This window comes from Poecile atricapillus, chromosome Z (genome assembly GCF_030490865.1).
Source record: "Poecile atricapillus isolate bPoeAtr1 chromosome Z, bPoeAtr1.hap1, whole genome shotgun sequence".
Taxonomy (NCBI): Eukaryota; Metazoa; Chordata; class Aves; order Passeriformes; family Paridae; genus Poecile; species Poecile atricapillus.
In genome coordinates this window covers 13,168,039-13,181,492 of record NC_081289.1, presented here as the reverse complement: position 1 = coordinate 13,181,492, position 13,454 = coordinate 13,168,039, and the positions used below count along the sequence as shown (strand labels likewise).

The window sequence follows — 13,454 nt, the reverse complement described above, 5'->3', positions numbered from 1 at the left end:
TTGATGTGAATGTTATGCATGAGAGACCTGAAGAAGTCCGTAAAACTACTATTTTTTTCTCACTTCAGAAGCTTAGTAACGTCTGGAAGATGATTTTATTTTAGAGCCATTATACTCCTTATGCTTCCGTACTACCCCATTTAGTATTCATATGCTTATGAAATTTAGGCTTACTCTGTGTCTGTACCATTTTGAAACCCCTGTTTTATTCACACAGCCTGTGATTCTAGCAGTCTTTTAGAATTATTTATTTTAAAAATACATGATCTAAAACACATAAAGTAGTGAACCTCTCAAGATGTCTGCAGAGCCAGTCTAGTTTTGTCTGGGGTCCAGTGCCTCATCAGGAGAATCTAAATTTATTGCCTTTTGTGTTGTTTAGCATGTCACCTGTATAACAATTACCCAAAGCTCAAAACATAGATCTGTCCACATAAAATCACATTACTGATACCAAAGTTCCTAATGCATATCATGACTTCTAGGCTGAAATATTACTTAGAATAGTCAGTTTGATTAATTTGATTTAATAGTTTCAGATCTGTCTTCATAGATTCATTTGGGAAGCAGGACTATTTCTTTCAACAGTAACACTGGAAGTAGTCAACTTGCAGCAGGAGGAGGATTTTATAGGCAAATGATGAGATCCAAGCAGCTGTTGCTGTGATGCAAGGATGGAAAATTCAGTGGAGAATAGACTAGGATGGATATTGATAAGGAAGTACATGTTTAAAGATAGTGTAGAAGAAAGGCTAACAGCACCTCAAGCTCGTGTCCTAACATATACACTACACAGAAAATGGAAGAAAAGCACTAAACCTGCTAGTTTATGATCAGATTAGACTAACAAAATGTGTGTGCTAGCCTACCTATTAATTAAAAATGAAGTATATTTTTCTTGTACCTGTTTAGTATAATATTTAATTTAAAAATGAGGTATGGAAACTAGTATGGCAGGGTTTACATTGCAAAAAATTGCAGGTACTTATGTTTAGATGCTACTTTGTCTCTTCCTTTGCTCCCAAGAGGCAGAGGGGTGGCAGAAGGAAGAAGCTGTATTAGTTGAGTTCTGCAACAGTGGATCTCTGCCCTGGATAAATTTAATACATGCACTGTCAGTAAGATATTTTAATCTTGACTGATGAACATGTTGTACACCATTGAGATAATCTGTTTGCGGTAGACATGATTAAATTTTTAGTGAAACAGTGACTTCTGTCAGTAGACTTTGAAATTGTGGTGACTCTGATATCTACCCATATGTCACAGGGAACAGTTTGTGCAGTGCCGTATACCTTGTCCACACTTTTCCATCTGTGCTTAAACAGCAGTTACGATTATTTTTTTTTTAATTGTGGAGAGCTCTTGTGTGGTTTTTTTAATTGATAAAACAAATAAACAAAACTCTAGGCTAATTCTGCTCCTCTGTTCTTTTTTCCAGATTATGTATATATCCCTCAGAGATCCCTAGCTCCCACATCAATTTTTTTTTGTTCTTCTTTCATATTGCTAAAATGACAGGATTTCTCTTTATCTTGTGTAGAGAGTTTCTCCCCTTACAATTTCTGAGGTGATTTGTTCTAGATTTGATGTGGAAATTTCAGGTTGCTTGGAGCTTTTGGCATGATGCTCTCTGACAAATCCCCCGTGGGTTTAGAAATTGCTAGCATCTCTTTCTAGGACTACATTTTCCCAAGCTTTTGGGGTTTTTTTGGGTTTTTTCTTGGCATAGCAAATGCCTTCCTGCTTTAACTTCACCTGATGCCTTTTTCTCTGGTCTAACACACAATTTCCACTTGAATGTATCAGAGGAGGAGAACATGGAAGCTTAAAAAAAAAACAACTATGGTTAGTTTCTGCTTTGCTTTGGTTTGGGAAAAACCCAATCATGATGATTAGGAAGCCATTTTGGGCAGTGTAGAGCCTTTCTGGTTTTTGTTTTCATTCAATCACAGCTTGAATAGTACGGCTTTAGAGACTCAGTGTATCTGCTTCTCAGGCGTTGGCTGAGAGCCAGTTGTCTGCTACTTGATCTGTGTACAGTGCAAAGTGGACTGATGAAGTGCATGGAATCACTGAGGAGTTGGTGACTACGATACTACCCCATACCTGAATTTATTATTGTTTTGGAGCTGAAAATATTTACTGCATTAACTCCTGCTTTGAGATGTGCAAGCGCTAATTTTCATTCATCTTCAGCTTTTATTCAGCCAGTGTTAGGATCTGTTCTACATGTGGTTCTGTGTAGAGTGCTATCTTTTTGTGGCCTCAGAAATAAGGACAACCCAAAACTCTTCAGTGAAGATGTAAATGCTTGCTCACTAAGCTGAGGTTCACTGTACCTCTGGGTGCTGATCGGTACAGTTACTGAATTCACTCATGGAACATATTAAAGGTGTGGGTCTTTGAATCTGTAAGAGGTGTAGGTCCTGAACAGCCTAGCATTTGCCTTTGTGGCACTGTACTTGAGGTAAACTGAAAGTGGAAGTGTTAGTTCTGTGTTAGGTTGGATGGTCATGAACCAAGAAACCTCCAGGAAGAGCTGTTCAGTTGTAAAACTTTCGTTTTTCCTCTCTTCTTTTTCTGTTACTTTAACAAATACTGCTGTAATTTGCATTCTTCTGGACACAAAGGCTGGTAGAGTGGTGCTATGGTGACTGCAGTTCAAAGGTTTTTTCCGTTTTTGTGTTATTTGGACTTGGGATGCTATTTCTAAGTTCCGAAAAAACTCTGTAAATGATCCCAGAATTCTGGATATGTAACTTACAAATAATCAAAATAAACAAATGAGAACACTGCTGTTTCTGCAGCCGTTATTCTCTTATGATCTAAAGGCACTTAGTGTAAAAGCCATATGTCTTATTTTGGTGATATTATTCCCAAGATCAGTTTTTGTATGAGTGATAGTGATTGTATCAGCCTGAGTTTGCTGGTGCACTATGGATGTGTAAAGGTACAGAATTGTTTTTAAAAATGAACAAAAGGGGTCCACTTGCAAAAATCTCAGGTAGCAGAGACAGAAGATTGGTAAATCCTAAATAAGAAAATACTTCAAATTGACAGAAGGAGAAACAGAGGAAAGAAAAACTCCAAAACCTTGTGATACAACTATTATCTAATTGTGGAGAATGCTTATTAAGACATTACAATTTTTTTTTTCCTATGAGGTCTCATTTAAATTCTTCTTGTAGCTATATTAAATAAGTCTTTGTTGTCACTTGGTTACTATAATTATGTAAAATTAGATTACGTGCTATAATGCCATCATGGAGAAATGTCTGTGCATCTTGTAGAGAATCCAGGGACTCAAAGTTTGCAGTGAAATAACTTATATCTTGGATTTGTTTTTAACGTCTTGTACTGTTAGCAGTAAAGTCTTAGTATAATAATCTCTAGACATCCATTGCAAGGCCTATGTGGAATAAATAATTTGATCAGTTCATTCCAAACTCTGTGGATTTTGTTTTGCTATAAAATCCTGCCATGTTAATATCTGTTTATGTAATTAATTTTCATTTTTAAGCATCTTCAGAAGGAATTAAAAATTTGTTGGACTTTGAAATTGAAGACCATATTTATAGTCAGTCAGTGTCAAGGGTCTGTGGTAGGGAAATGAACTTTAGTTCATCCCTGCATTGGGATGTGAGTATCCCAGTAGTTGTGACTGTAGAACCACTTGCTGCCTGGAATGGACAATGGTAAAAGAAATTTTTAATGATACTTGCAGTTATGCAGTGGAGCCAGTTCTGAACATACTGACATTTCACAGACAGGTTTTCAAAGATCTGAGAAGAATCTACTTTGGATGTGAGAACTGAGATAATTCTTGGAGGTTCCTCTGATCAGTATGTTTTGGGAAGAACGAGTGCCAGATGCTTAAAAAGGTGATGATCACTTGCTATCTTGAAAGCCTTCCACCGAAGCATGAGAGTGATAAACTCATTCAGATAGTAATAATATTCTTGTTTCAACTTTGGTTGAAAAAAAAAAAAAGAGATAAATCTAGTTACCCAGTTTCTCTTCTGTTTTCAGAAATTTCTGTGGCTTTGTACCTGAGCTATGTGTGAAGAGAGAAAGAAAAGTCAGGTTGAAGGTCTTCCATTGCGGAATGGTTAATCCCAAACAGTTCAGGTTTACTGTGGCTGTTAAGTGGACATAGTGTTGCTCAGGTCTTACTATTATTACCATAGGTGGCACTACGGTCTCTGGTGAGGCTACGATCTTAAAATGATGCTCGCATCCCTGACTTTGTTCTTTCCATTTTTTTGGGTCACAAACCTCTCGACTCCAGAGCTCCTGGTGAATTCACTTTTCAGCAGTCTGTCCTGCTTCGACAGGATCTTGTGAAGCGAGTGGCAGGGTGCATCTCCCCTTGGTGCCAGCACGCCGGCTGTCCGTGCCGGGGTGTGCTGCCGGCGTTTTGGTAGCGAGGTACCAGCCCATTGGTGATGACAGAATCACAGAATGTGCTGAGCTGGAAGGAACCCACCAGGATCATCAAGACCAGCTCCTGGCCATTCATGGCACCATTCCGAGAGTCACCCCGTTTGCCCGAGAGCATTGTCCAGACGCTTCTTGAACTCGGCCAGGGTTGGTGCTGTGACCGCTGCCCTGGGGAGCCTGTTCCAGAGCCCAGCCACCCTCTGGGTGCCTACTAGGTATTAAAAAAGAAAGAAAAGGAAAAAAAAAGGAAAATGAAACATTACTTTTCAAAGTGTATTTGGGGGACATTAGAGGAAGATCACTAAAAACCAAAATTCAGGTGGCCTAGCCTTTTCCACGTCTGGTTTCTCAACCGTGTGTGAAAGTAGTGATTTAATACCTCGCTTTTTGTGACAAAAATGATTCAAAGAGCCATATTTTTCAGATCTTTTCATCTGGAGGCTTTCGCGGGTGTGCAGTACCCCTTAGCGAGGTACCCGGGAAGACGATCCGTGCCGGGAATCCTTTGTTTCGGCGTTTTTCCCCTCGGCAGGCACCCTCCGCGCCCCCCCCCGCCGGCGGCAGCGGTGGCGCGGCCCCCGCGGTGCCCGCGCGAGCTCGGGCGCGGAGCGGCGCCCCCCGCTCGGCGATGGTTCCGCCCGCCGTGCGCGGTCATGTGCGCGGGCCCGGCCCTCCGAGCGCGGCTGGGCGGCCTCGCACAGCGCCGCGTCCCGGGCCTCCGGCGGACAAAAGGGCGCAGGGAAGCGAGACCTCCGGAAGGCGAGGGCAGGCGGTGTCGGTGGTGAACGTTTTCTGATTTTTCCAGAAATCAAGCAGAAGACTGAGCTGCTGATGTCAGTTAACTCTGAGAAGTCGTCCTCTCCAGAAAGGTACGGCCGCATCCCCGTCCGCATGAACGCGGGGCTTCTCCCTCTGCCTCCGCGCGGCTGCTGGCATTGTCCGCCTGCTGCATGCTGGATCTCGCACCGTGCCCACCCAGCCTGTCCTCCTGGTCGAGCTTTGTGCGCGTTTGCCGAGGGTTCCGGTGCCGGGCTGCGCCCCGGAGCCCGCGGGCTGCAGCATGCGGATCGCGGCGGGGCGGGCTGGGCTGGCTGGTGCAGACCCCGCGCCCGTCACGCGAGCGCAGCGCGCAGACCCCGCCGCGCTGCTGCCCCTTCACGTGGGCAGCACATAGAACTTGGCCAAGCGATTCGTGCCCTGTTATGTGGAAAAGGGAGTGTCCTTTGGAAAGTAGCTCAGGAATCGCAAATCCCCCTATTAGTCACATTCTGTAAGATAGATGTGATCCCTGTTCAAGTCTGTGCTAGGAAATGGAGCAGTCGCTGCATGCAGTAATGGTTCATGCCTGCAGGTAAGGACAAAATGACTCAGAAGTGTTTTTAAAGCAATTATTTTATCTGTCAATCAGATTAGTGCTATTTCAAGTAGCTGTTTCATTTTTAGAGAAATACTTAAAGGTACTAAATGTACATTTAAGTCTTCTGAAGTGAAATAGCCTCTTGTGGTTGTTTTGTTGATTTTGAATAAATCAGCCCTGCTCACTTCTGTTTTGCTTGCAACTGCATTTTAGGGCATTTTTATTTTTTAAACCGCTTCAGTCTAGAGACACGTAATACCATTTCCCCCCCATTATTTACAATAAACATTTTGGCTGTATGCAAAAGACCCTCTGAATGTTTTATTTCACCCTTCTAATATTGGACATTGGCAAACAAAATACTATTAATTTTAAGCTGTCAAGCTGTGTTAGGCTGAAATCATGATCTAAAGTTTATTTCATTGAATGGTTCAGCATAGAGAGACATGATAAGGCACTGAATGCTATCTTAAGGAAACAGCCTAAAAGACATCTTTTAAAATCAACTAGTGCTGTATGGCATGGGTGGTTTGAAAAACCAAAATGAGAAATTTAATTTGATTTATAAGTATATTTATGTATGATACGTAGAAGCAAACTGCATTGCTTTCACCAGCTGTAGTTATGACAAAATACCAGCTATGAGAGATACAGAAAATGGTGGGGGGGAATGGGGTGTTAAGTCACCTTTCCAAAATGGAGAAATATAAGAAGAGCTTTGAGAGGAATTTTAGTATTTATGTGTTCAAAATTAAGAATGAGGAGAGAAAATGCAAATGTTTATTTGTTAATCTTTATCCCACTCCTATGCCTAAAATTTTTAAATACAAGACTCATAAAATGGTGGTGGTAACAGGGAGGATGATGGAGTGAAAATAGTCAAGGAAACAGGTGTTAACTTGATTTTTGGAAAGACTTCAGTTGGCATTGCTGTCTGGGAATTTGGTATATTATACAGATACTTATTTTATTAAAATGAATGTTATGCAGCACCTGACATCTGATCAGTCTGATTTTGAGCAGAACATGCTCATGGTTGAACTAATGGTAGTCCTAGATGAAGAGATCCTTTTAAAGGATCATAACACACAATTAGAAAAAGATGCATTTGTTTGAGATTCATTTGAATGTGATTCATTAAAAAGTAAGATTGTTTTAGCAGCATGATGTGTTATCATGCAATAAAGATTAAAAGTGGCTGTTGTATATGCACAGAGATTTCTTTTGAGGATTTAAATATATAGTACTCTTTACCTAGAGATTGGTTTGACAGATCAGCTCCATGGTCAGTTATAAATGAAAACATCTTTATTTTCTTGGAGGGTTTTTTTTTGTTTTTTTTTGTTTTTTTTAAAAACCACATTCTTTTCATCTATCTAAAAATAGACTGAATTTTTTTGCAAGCTGTTATGAAACAGTGCTGTCTATCCTATTAGCTGCCAGTTCCTTTCAAGGCTCTTTGAAAATTAATATACTAGATTTTTTAAAAAGAAATAATTATAATATTGAATGTCTGAACTGTAAAACTGGCCTTATCTGCTCTGCAGAGAAATTGCAATGTGTGTTTATGCCATACAGGCATGAGAATATGCATGTTCTTGAAAAACATAGAAAGGGAATTAATTCTTGCATATTTATTTATTTATTGCTGGTTTTTATCCTTGCTCCTAGTGGTTGGCCTTCTTGTGAAGCTTGAGTTCTCCATGTGGGAATGCTGTGTGGAAGATCTGAAAGAGTCCATGGCTTGTTTCTTGTTTTCCACGCTAGCAGAGGCTGCTAGACAGCGCTTGCATAGCCAGAGGGGAGGGGAGAGGAGGTGCTCTGTGCATTTACAGAGACTGATGAAATGGGAATAGAGAAGGAATGAGACAGAAGACCATTACTTGCCTCCTTCTTTGGCTGGTCTTTGTTCTTACAAGACAGTTTAGTGTTTGTAGGTTTTCCTGCTCATTTGGCAAGTTCAACATGCTGTCACATCTTACTGATGAGAAGAAAGCTGGGATGTAATGGATGGCTTGGCTGTTATGGAGGCTCAGCATTTTAGAAATCCTGCAGTGTTCTCTTAGGATAGTTGTTATGATTTTAAGAACCTTTCAGGAGACATTAACAAGAAAGTTGAACCTTTATGTTGAGGACCGTCTGAGATGTTTAAAGACATTGGCAGCCTTGAAAAGTAAATCAATACAAACCTGAGACATTTTTCATAGATACATCGTTCCTTTCCCTTTACCTTCTCCCTAGAAAAACTGAAATTGCAGAGTTGAGGTGATGAGATTAAGATACCTGTGTTTTGGCGTGCTATGGGATATTTCTTTAGCAGATACAATCAGACAGCATCTCTATGTCCTAAATTTCCGAGTGGTTAATGCTGCCCTGGGCCAAAGTCCTGGTTCCTTGTTGATAAGGTAACCCAGGTAACTGCAGACGCGTGTGTGCACATGGACTGGGCGGTGGATCAGGTAACCCACTGCAGCTGCTGTCGCTGAATTGATTTGTTTGCATGTCCGAGCCTTAAGGAGACCATGGATATGTTTTCCTACAGTGTGCTTACAATGTGATACTCACCTGATTTCCTTATTTAATAAGTAGTAATTAAACTACCATGTACCCCCGTATTTTTTGTGTTTCCTTGGGGGCTGCATGAAGTTACTGGTCCAAGTCCTGAAGAAGCACGTAGCATCACCCAAATGAAGGAGGGATTTTGGGAGCCCTCCAGGAAAGTAAAAATACTTCTGTTTCAGGTGTATGAGTTATGCAGTCTTCTCATCTACAGTACAGTGCATGCTTTGAGCTGCACAGGATTTTATTTTGTATTTTTCCCCTTTTTAAGGGCTGTGTGGAAGTCTTGGCAAGTTCATTTCTTTCTCAGAAAAGTTAATTCTTTCACCTGGATGACTTGATACTCTTAAGACTTCAAACCTAATGTATGCAGTCGTTTTCTTTTTCACATTTTAGGACTAAGAGCTTGTTATTCCTTTGGCTCTGATTTTGGATTCTAAATTTGTGTCAGCAGTGCAGTTTGACCATGGAGCATTTTCTGATAAAGGTTATTAGCAAGGCTGATCAGTCTGAAGTGTTTGACCTGCTCTTTTTCCTTCTTTTTACAAAGGCTGCATATGCATGTTTCTTTGAGTTTCTGCTTCAGTGTTTTTTATAAAAAATAATAGCAGCCACTTTTGAACAGTGTTAAAGAAGGTAGCTGGTGTGTATATAATTCCATTTTCATGATTTTGAGTGGTTTCATAAATCCCTCAAGGAAAGGGAAGATACTTTCAAATGACAAGTTTGTATTAATCAGTATGTAGAAGTGTTTGGTGTCAGGTGGTGCAGGCAAGTTTTAAGAAATAAGGGTGATTTTGGTTTGGCTTTTTGTTGGGATTTTTTTTGAGTCTTGGGGTATGTATATCACTCTATCTTTGTAATTTATATTTGCAGAGCAAATTAATGTATTTCTCACTGCTTTTACATAGTTTCTTCATCAGATCATGCCAAGGAGGCATTCAGGGATAAAATAAAGGAGAAAGAAAAAAATCTGAAATAATGAGAAGGAAGGAAAAAGATGGAAGCTGAGTACTGTCTGCTTCCTTTTCTAGTTGTTAGAGGAGGGATTGTAGAACAAGTTTTGATGTTGAAAGATTCCTTTAGGTTCTGGAACATGAGGGAATTTTTTTATTCTGTTCTTGTGTGTGTGTATTTCTCTTTTTTAATTTCATTGCCGATGCACTACTTCTAAGGTAGAAGTGTAACTTGTAATAAATACAGAAATAATGTTTAAAAGTAGAACCATCAGCTAACAACATGAAACATAAGCTGATATTGCTGTGTGTCAGATAAATGGTTTGGAATAATTGTTAAATAATAGGGTATTATAATGATTCCATTATTTATGTAACTAACACTTAAAAAAAAATAGTTGTCAGAATAATGCAACTATTTCATCAGTTCCGGTAACTTTCAAACACATTTATGAAATTTTCTTTAGCTCTCTTTCTGCTTTGCTGGTTCTTCTTTATAGGATAAAAGAAATGTTGCACATCTTCCCTTTCAGGACAGTTCAAATCTATTTTTAGTGGTCATAAAACTGTAACCTTTATGTTTTGTTTTATATATGGTAACCAATATGTATTTCCCTCCCATTCTACTTACTGTCTTTTATCTCAGAAGTAGAAAGAAAATCATGCTATCTTAGTGTGGGCCTTAAGTTGTTTGTCCAGGGAGGCACTTTATTCTACCACCAACTCTGTTGGGTGACAGTGTACCTGTATAGCTCTCTCAGACTAGGTGCTTAATTTTAGATTACCAGTTCTGGACCAAAATAAATCCTATGTTTTGTGTGGTTTTCATATTAAAGGTTTCACAATCTCACTTGTTTTAGCACGTAAGGCTTTTAAGTGAAAAATGAAAGGGATGTGGAGACAAGGAATGTTGCAATATGCCATTGTCCTTGTGTAAGAAAAAAATGGAAATAGCTTATATAGAAATAGCAACTTATGGAGCATGTTTTTCACTTGAGGTGATATTTTTAGTGGACACTGAACTGTTTTATAGAGTTGGTAGTGCCTCTTTGAAAAGATTGAGAATTTTAAGTGTATTTTAGTTTTCAAGGATAGACTCAGTTTATTTCTCTGTCTGGAATTTCTGCCATAGGTAGAAAATTATGTACTTTGATGTTTAATAACAAGTGAAATATTATCATTAGTATCCTTACTACTCAGATGGCCTGTGCACTACTTAATTTTTTTCTTAAATTTTTTTTTAATGATTAACAACTTTTCATCATGCAGGTATTTGTGAGGTATTTATTACAGGGAATTTTTTAATATACCTTCTGAAAACTAAAATCTCAAATTTTGTCAGTTCCTGTTGGAACTAAAATGAGAGAATTTTCTGAAAGGGAGAGATGGAAAGTTCTGGGGTGTTGTATGAGGTTTTCCTGTATGAGAACTGTTCACTGGAAACTAACTCAGGCAGTCCAGTGCTGGTTTGAACACCGTTATTTAATGGCTTAAAAAAAAAAGATATGTAGAAAATTTGAAAACTGTGACTTGAACAATATACTTTCTAAGATATTCCAGTTCTATCCCAGGGTAAAATGTCTGGAAAAAAGTAATGGATCATTTTAAGCAAACCCTTTGGTATTACAGATTTAGGCAGTTTCATGACTTATAACATTTTGCCTAATCACTGTCTTGGTCATGCCTTCACTAAAGTGTCCACTTCAGCCCCTAGGTGGAAGGTAAAGGAATATTTCCTGATAGATTGCATAAAATGATATGTATCTGTGCCCGGATTTTGCATTTCTGTTGTTGCTGTAGTGTATTACAGGTTAAATTAATTTGTGGTTTTCTGCATCTTCATATTATATGCATATATTCATATGATATACTTACAAATCAATAATAAAATGTTTAGACAGTGTTATTAATTGAATTTGCTGTGTTGTGATACATGTATTTTCATTGATCTAGAATTGATGTAGTTACTGAGGGATGCTAGGAACATCCTAAGCAAATGCATGCAAATTTAGGCATTCCATTTTGTTGCATAGTTTGTGTTACAAGCATATTATCAGGAAACTGTGCCATCTCTCAGCTTTTGACTTAATGTGAATCCTACCATACAGTTTGGAGGATATCTAAACTTTCCAGTGGACTGAAAAATACTGTCCAAATGGTGTTGTGCCCAGAAGGTCTTTTACTAGTTCTTTCTTCAGGAATTTTACACTCCTGAATCAGTATTTGCCTTAGGTGCTTGTGTATTTTCTTCAAAACTCGCTTTTAGTCTTGGGTGATCTCTGACAAAATCTAAATAGTCACTGTTACCTTAAAAAAAAGATCTGAAATTTATCTCATCTAGGATGCCTGCCAAACTCATGCTGATATTTATGACTAGATGGATAGTGAACTGTGATTTCCTTTTTTTTCCTGCTTCATTCTCTTTTCTCTTTTTAGTCTTTAAAGCTTCAATTACCAAAGAAATGTATGCAGCTCCAAGCTCTGCCTATGTTCTTCACCAAATTTATCTATACAGCTTTTCTTGTCTGGTTATAGCTTTAGGTCAGTCAGGCTGTTGATTGCTTCTCTTTCCTGACTGGACAGTATTCAAAACCAGAACCACATCTAGTGTAGATGTTCTATTTGTATGAAGTTATGACCATTGTGTTTAATAAAGGCACTTTAAATAACTTCTCTGTATTAATAATAAGTGTCCTAATTTTGTCTTGGTATCTGTTAATATAACAAATGGCCATAAATTGGTGATACCCATGTTTACTAAACTGCATTTTCTTCTCTTGAGAATTGTGAAACATTTTTATTGCTGGTTAATCTTCAAGATTTATTTTCCCCAAATTTGGAGCAGTCTAATTCCATGGAAGGGAGAATTTCTTGAACCCATTTCTTATTTGGTAAAATGTCATTGGAGTAACATGAAACCTTTTAAGAATTCAGTGCCTTGTTTTCATGGACCAACTTCCTATGTCCCAAACCTACTGGAATGATCACAGCCTTTCTAAGAAGGCCAGGGCTCATCCTTAACTCTGTTGCTCAGTACTACTGTGCATGGCAATAGTGTATATCTTTGCTGGGGGCAAAGAAGGTCATATTATTGCAGGAGAAACTCCTATTAAACTACATTTCTGCCCTGCATTGCCAAAGCTTAACTTTTAGCAGTTCTAGCAGAAACTGGAAGTATTATTTTTGTAATTAATACTACTGTAAAGAGACAGCATTATTTTCTCTGGCAACTGCTGTGTCAGAATATCCAGCAATTTTTATTTTTTTTTGTGGAGATGGAAAAGTGGTTTGAAATGTCTGTGGGTTTCAGTGGACAGCTCTTCGGTTATTCTGTATCCAGCATCAGGACTTAGGGATTCTCATTGTTGTCTTCAGCTGCTGCAGCTACTGTCCATAGAAGCATTCGGTTCTTGCTCTGCCCACATACCAGACACTATCCACCTCTGTTTATTTCATGCCATGAACTGGAATGGAAGATGTTTGGAGTTAGCTCTGCTCTTTACGAATCCTTCTATAAAAGGATTACCTTACCCTTAGGAGACCACGTGTGGTGGTTTCCTCTGAGTGGTGCTTTGTCATCCCCAGTATGACAGTATAAAGCCTTTCTGACAGCTTCTGTTGCGTATGTGACAAGAATCAGGAATTTCCACTGCTGCTTGGTGTCTTAGCTATGAGAAGTGCCAGGTTCCAAGAAGACTAATACAGCTTTGGACCAAGACTTCCCTAAGGTATGAAAAAGATCGTCAACCATAGTGATTCTGAAGTACATTTTTATCAATTAAAGCCTTCTGTTCTGTTATAAATAAGAGTACAAACAGTCTTCATGGACTTAGTTAGAAATCTCACTTGGCTCCTTTCCAGGTAATTAATGTTTCAGAGTATTAGTCTAGAAAGCTAAATGAAGAGAGGTATAGCCATCCTCAGAGTGCTTAGGTTCCACAATCAGAGGAAAAGAATGAACTTACAAAGAAATTATTGGTGATCAAGGAAAAACTTTCTCTCAAGAACTCTTGGTATTTGTGAGTAGATTACTACACAACGAATTAGCTTAGACCCTGTTCCTTGAGCACCCCAACTGCAGTATGCGGCCAGTGAATACATGGGTTTCTTTTGCGTAAACCATTAATATTTAAAAGTGG

General features: G+C 38.9%; 1 protein-coding gene across 7 annotated transcripts in view; it reads left to right on the top strand.

Moving 5' to 3' along the window:
• The window catches only part of LOC131572655 (SRSF protein kinase 2), a 129,720-nt gene that overhangs the window by 37,359 nt on the left and 78,907 nt on the right, over positions 1 to 13,454 (top strand). Inside the window, exon 1 of one of the 7 annotated variants that reach the window (XM_058825912.1) lies at positions 4,963 to 5,312. The exons of the other annotated variants lie outside the window; for them this stretch is intronic. Coding sequence (XP_058681895.1) covers positions 5,275 to 5,312 — 38 coding nt within the window. The 5' untranslated portion in view covers positions 4,963 to 5,274. Of the gene's footprint in view, positions 1 to 4,962; positions 5,313 to 13,454 lie in introns of those variants that run through there. 7 annotated transcript variants of the gene reach the window in all.